The 6,623-nt window shown below is 41.6% G+C and overlaps 1 protein-coding gene across 3 annotated transcripts in view; it reads left to right on the forward strand.

The window, feature by feature from the left end:
- The window catches only part of GRB2 (growth factor receptor bound protein 2), a 65,864-nt gene extending 63,144 nt beyond the window's left edge, over positions 1-2,720 (forward strand). For all 3 annotated transcript variants that reach the window (XM_039500994.1, XM_039500995.1, XM_039500992.1), the window contains one exon: positions 1,303-2,720. In XM_039500994.1, the coding sequence (XP_039356928.1) occupies positions 1,303-1,488 (186 nt within the window). In that variant the 3' untranslated portion in view covers positions 1,489-2,720. The remainder of the gene's footprint in view (positions 1-1,302) is intronic.
- Positions 2,721-6,623: the final 3,903 nt, after the last annotated feature.

Consider the following 6,623-nt stretch of genomic DNA (forward strand, 5'->3'; position numbering starts at 1 on the left):
ATGGAAGTTATTGGTTTTAGTTCAGCTCCCAGGCACACCAAAATACCATCACAGTTGGAAATTGGTGTCTGTTGGGCTCTGCAGGAAGACCATCTCACCATTAGATGTGGCTCCTCCAGTCCAGGCTTGAGACATGCTGGAAAGGCCAAGTGGGGGAAACTTAGAGTATGTCTAAACTAGAGCGTGAAGGCATAAATTCCAGCTCAAAGCAATATACCCACACTAGCTCTGATTATCTAGTGTGCTAAAAATGGAAATGAAGCTGCAGTGGCACAAGCAGCAGGAGGGGCTTGCTGCCCCAAATATGATCCTGTCTCAGTCCAGAGGTATGGCCTTGGGACAGCTAGCCCCTCTCGCAGCTCATCCTACCATGGGTACACATCTATTTTTAGCATGCTAGCACAATCAGAGCTAGTGTGGGTATGTCTCCTCAAGCTGGCATTTACACCTTCCAGCCCTAGTCCAGCCCTTCTAGCCGTATGCTGCTCTGTCCATGCTTTACCTAATATATAGATAAACAGGACATCAAGGCTATTGGACCAGTATTAAATTAACCATATCAAAAGAGACATAGCTGAAAAATACAGAAAACATGAAAATAAAAGTACTTCCTAGCACCATTAAACTCATTTTTTAAATTAAGCTTTAGTTTTCATAAACGCAGTATACAGATTTGCAGAAAACAGATTGGATAAAGTCTGTCCAGAAAAACTTCACTCAACATGAATGAATGGTGGTTAGAAAACTTCAAATGGAAGCATTTAAAATTTCAGTATGGTCCAGTGATCATTGTTTAGGGAAAAGATTAAGTGTCATGTTTTAGGGTTGGTTAAGAACACTCTCACTGAATGTTGTGATCTGTGTGGGAAGCAAACTGAGGAAGAATAAGAGTAATGAAGCTGTTAGGACACAGAGAGGAAATTGAGAAGGACAAGGATACAGATGTGAAGGGAATATCTAGTGCAGACCCAGTAACATATACAGTATGGGGCTCTGATAAGACATGGTCACAAAGGGGTGTCTTGCAGTGAAAATGCCCAAGAGACTCCACCTTGTAGAGTTTTAATGTAACTCATTCATTTAATTAATTTGACCATTTTCAAAGGCCTTGTGTATTCTAAACGCATCCTTTTGAGCATCTTGTCACAGATGATGAAAGAGGCAATTTGCAGAGAAATGAAACAGACCAAATATTTACTAGTGGCATCTGAATTCTATTGCAGAGCTAGAATGCAGCCTATGGGAGATTTGTATGCTGTGAATGACACTCTCTCTCTCTCTCTTGGTTTTTTCCCCATGCAGCAACCCACGTACGTTCAGGCCCTTTTCGATTTCGACCCCCAGGAGGAAGGTGAACTCGGCTTCCGCCGTGGAGACTTTATCCAGGTCCTCGACAATTCTGATCCCAACTGGTGGAAAGGAGCCTGTCACGGACAGACGGGCATGTTTCCACGCAACTACGTGACCCCAGTGAACCGGAACATCTAGAGATAAATATTAGAGATTATTTAAAGAAACCAGAGAAACAGTAAATACACATACAGAGTCTAACTACAGCCGGTGATCTAAAATCACAAGATGGTAAAACCTGAATCACTTCTTACCACAAAGTGATCTTCCTTCACTCAGTATGGAACTTTGGGGGTGGGAGGGAGAGTTCAACTTACATGCCAAAATTTACCTTTAAATTTAAAAAAGTAACAGATTTCCTCAGCTGCTCCTGGGTTGTCCCTTTCATTCACTATTCCTTTTCCCCCCTCCTCTGTCCATCAGTGCATGAAGTTTTAATGCCATATCAAGTCCTAGCCATGCTGATAAAGGAAAAGGGAGAAACTCTGCTGGTATTTTCTCTCTATGCAAACAGTCTTCATTTGACATGGAGGGACTTGAGAGAAGAACCAAATCCACTGTCCTGCCTTTAAAAAAACAAAACTGCTTTTTGCCTTCAGCATTCAGCTCTTTTTGGTTGGGAAAAGATGGTGTTTTCTTTATTTTTCCTTCTCCTTAGCCACTCTCCCCTCTGAGGCTCAGCAGCTTCATAGCAGAGTGAAGGAGACAAGCTTTTTTTCACAAGTCACAGAGCTGCTCTGAGAAATTCCAAACTACAATCAGTCTGTTCTCTCTTATTTTGGTGACAGCTTTTTTTCTTAAAGGTGTACAGTTGAGCACAGTCTGTAATTTTTTTCCATAGTGCCTTTTCCCGTATTTACTTTTTTATTATTTTTAAGTTAAAAGGACAGTCCAGAGGTTTTTTTCTTCATACGTGTAAATATTTTTAAGGGGGGGGAGAAGGGGTAGTTTTATCAATGAATATAAAAAGACATCTACAAAAAAGATGGAGCTTTAATATTTGTATTACTGTCTGACTTTCTTTATTCCAAGGAAAAATACAAGGCATCCACAGTGTTGTAAGTGGCAGCACAGGCTGCTCAGAGGTGGGGAGATGCAGCCAGGAGCCTCAGGAAAAGGGAGAGAAGGATTGCCTCATTAGGACTGTTCAATAGAATCATAGAAATGTAGAATTGGAAATGACCTAAATAGGTCATCTAGTCCAGTCCCCTGCACTGAGCCAGGACTAAGTATTATGGGAAATGGGCAAACATATTTGGGGGTGAAGGTGGGCGATGTTCTATCAAAGTACCATGGTGGGAGAGAATAGTGCTGAGGTGTCTGATGAAATGTACATTCCTCTTGACAGGAAACTTTATATTACAGGGAAACCTCAAGAAATAGTACTTGAGTACACTTCAAGGTATTAGTGAATGTCCATACGTACACATGTAATCAAGAGTCTGGCTCCCTTTAGGCTGGGGTAGGGAATATTTGCAATCATGTCTTGTTCTTGAAAAGAGGGGGTGGCATCACTGTTCTCCACTTCCTCCCTACCCCATCCTCCTCATGCCAGTGTTACACAATTTAAGAAGTTGATTCTTACTTTTTGCTCCTGGTTCACAGCAGGCTGTGTGGTGACTGCATTCCCCTTCCCCTCACCTCAGTGGCATTCGTTAATGCCATTAGCTCCTCTGCCAGAGCAGTTTGACATTGATTTGGACAAAAAGGAGATAAATCAAACTGCAGAGCTTTGTGCCAATCTTCAGTTATATTGTTTCCTCTTGGCAGCCCTGTGGCTGAACCCTTCACCCCAATGATGAACCCCAAAACTGCAACAGAGATCTCCTGCCCAAGCGGAGACGTTCCTGTATTGGCGGGTGCCTTTTTTGTACTAAGTGTTACAAATGTTTTATTCCTGAGATGGACTCTGCCTTACACTTCATTTCTCCAGCAGATGAAAGAGAGAGCTACCCTGTAGAGTATTACTTTCTCTCCCTGTCCTTGCTAGCTGTCATTCACTTTGTTTTCTTTCTAAAAATGATTGGAAAAGGAATCTATGGCATTCTACAATTGGACCATTTGATTGTTTCCTTATTTTGAAATTGGTGTATATCATACAGCCTTGCAGACATATGTCTTGTGTGTACATATATTAAAAAAAATCAGTGTTTAAATAAAAAGGCCTATGTACTTAATCCTTTAACTCTGCAGCAGCATTTGGTAGATAGTAATTAACTGTGAATAATAAATATACAATGAATTCTTCACTTTAGCATCTGTCTGTTATTTCCATTAACTGAGCAAAACATCAGCCAGGCAAACTAATTTATAATGTGTAACTCAATGGGAAGGAGGAGATAAGTTAGTCCTTCATCCTACCAAGATAGATAGAGAACTGCATAGGTAGCATGCATGGCCTTCTGGGTTCAGATAAAAATCCTGTCTGCTGCTTGCAGACATTAGAGATCCTTTGTCCATTATCTGAATGGTAGATGGAGCCTGGATGTTTCCTTGTTCCTTGCTCAAAACTTTGTATTGATTTCCACAAATGGGCATGAATTGCTGACACATAGTAAGGAATCAGTTGTGGAAAATGCTTTGGTGTATCCGATCTGACTTCTGACTGATAGTCTCCAAGTAGTTTATTGCTGCTTCTTTTACTGAAGGACAGAATGAGGGGGGATGCTGGAATCTGACTTGTGAGAATAGCAACTGTATTTCCAACTGACAAATGAGTGATTATTTTTTTCCTGCTTGATTTGCACTTTGGCCTTTATGGATTACATCCAATTGTATGAGTTGGTTCCACAAGCACATTCAAATGGGACCAGAATGGCTTGCCTGGATCATCATCATAAGCTGTATCAATGCAGTGGTGGAAAGGGTCCTTGAAAACCTGTCTCCATCAATATCAATTGTATGACTTCTCTCCAACCCTTTGTTCTGTGTAGATTATGTTCACAAACTCCATAGTGGGATTTAAAGCATAATAATTGAAAGGTTGACTGACATATAAGCTCCTTTGAATTGTCAAAGAAAATTCTTGTTTGGTTAGGAATTCTTTCACCACATCTGTTCTGGAGCCCGCAGTCTCTGGCAATATCTAAATTATCCAATGAGAATTTTTCTTTGTTTTTCCTCAGTTGTGCCAAGTCAGTATCCCAACCAAACTTGCAATCATTTGCCTTGTGGGTTTGAGTTGGACATCATTTATAAAGTTGAACTGGGACACCTTCACATTCTCAGTGGTCTTTATCTTCTGTTGAAAGTTTAGAAAAATTCCTTATGGCTTGTAAAGGAAGCAAAACACATTTGTTGCCATTTTGTATGGTTGTGTAATATTAATGATGGTGCTTGGTTCTTGTTTTTGGCCAAAATCCCTTCTAAGTCATGTATCTCTTTAAGGTTCTTTCTCCCACATGCACATACAACCACCACCCTAGGTGCACATATATACCCCCTTTTCCTGACAATGCAAATGTCAAAATTAAGATTAAAGGTCTCCTTCCCCTTTCTTCTCTTTCACCCACTCTCCCGGGGGGGGGAGGGAGAGAAGCTGCTTAAAAAATCTCTACATACCTGACTGTCACCCTACCTGATACTAGCAAAGCAAAAGCTATATGGCCAAAATTTCAAGATCTGGCAGTCAGCCATCTTATATATATGAAAAGGGCTTTAACTATCCATTGAATATCTACTGCCACCACAGCAACCAAGCAACTGCTTCGGCTGCTGATGCTATAGGTAAGGAGTGTTTGAACAGAAGTTGTAGGCACAGAACAAAGTTATGTGATGGGGCATACGTTAAAAATGCAGCTAATGCCTGTTATATTTAGCAATATATTTTACACTTTTTGACTCCTTGGAGAAATGATCAGCTTCCACATAAAACCACGATGATCCTAATTGTGCATTTTTTTTTAAATACACTTATCTCAGGACTCAAAGTGAAATATTGAAATCAGACTTTATTTTAACACAAGTTTAAAACAAAACAAACAAAAAAAACTGTCAACTGGCCATGTTAGAAGGTGAGTGAATGATGTGACTGAATATTTGCTGCCAACCCAGCATGACTTATCAATGACTTTGGCACTGTGAGTAGTACAGTACATAATGTTAAAGGTGCAGTTCTTAGTGACACTCAGGCTTTGTACATACATGAGAGAGGGAGGAGCTGTGTGCAGAATTAAGAGCCAGAAACTCTTATTTTAATACCAGCTCTGCCATGGACTCCTAAATGGCCCTGTGAGAGTCATTTTAATCTGCTTCCATTTCTCCATCTGTGAATTGGGAATAACCCATTTTCAAGGGTTGAAGACTATTTAAAGTACAATCTGCACAGTGAATACGTTTGCTTTATCACTCTTACCATTAATTTAGACAACTAAAACCACAAGCTCATGGAAAACCAGCTGGGCAGAAGGAGTTTTGGGGGGGGGGGGGGATTGGAGAATCCTGTCTTAATGAAATGGTGTTGCTGTGTCAGGTGCTGGTGGGCCAGTGCTCTATTCTGTGCTCTGCTTGGTTGGAGTGGCTCTCCTAGACTGATTAGTGTTGGGTAATAAAATACCAGTGGGAGAAGAGATAGAAAGAAAGTAATCATAGGGCTAGACTAATATGCTTCTGTGCTCTAACATCCACATAATAATCTGGAAATTGTTTACACAGTTAGTCTGTGCCTTCGATAAGGGCTTACTATGTTTTGCCTGTCTGCATGGTGGCTAGCAGATGGTAGGTGTGCTGGGAAAAAAAAAGGGGGGGGCAGGGGCATGCAATCCTTGTAAATCTTGGATTTGAACACAAACCCAGCACAAAACAAATGTATTCCCCCATTCTTCTACAGCCCATCTACCTGGGACTTCCCTCAATGGAGCACTTTGATCCTCCATAGCAAATGCCTGGTCCCTTCTAAGATAGGTGTGATAATTGCCTCTGGAAAGGGTGACCGTATAGCAACTGTGAAAAAATGGGGCGTGGGTGGGGGTAATAGGTGCCTATATAAGAAAAAGTCCATAAAAATGGGACGTCTGGTCACCCTACCTCTGGAGGTCCAAGCACCTGTTCTGAAAGGGGGGGCTCTTCCTGAGACCAGGACTGGCTGGCTCCGGGTCTCTAAAGGGGCAGATGACCCTGTTACACTGTCCCTCTCCTTTTTATTCTCTGTTGCAAAGACCAAGATGAGTGTGGGACCTGTTCCTCCTATCACCCCAAATGCTTTCCTATGACAGCTTGGGAGGAGGGGATGGAGCGGCACCCCGCCCTGCCCTGTGTTACGCTGCGAGCTCTGG

The sequence above is a fragment of the Mauremys reevesii genome, linkage group 15 (genome assembly GCF_016161935.1).
Source record: "Mauremys reevesii isolate NIE-2019 linkage group 15, ASM1616193v1, whole genome shotgun sequence".
Lineage (NCBI taxonomy): Eukaryota > Metazoa > Chordata > Testudines > Geoemydidae > Mauremys > Mauremys reevesii.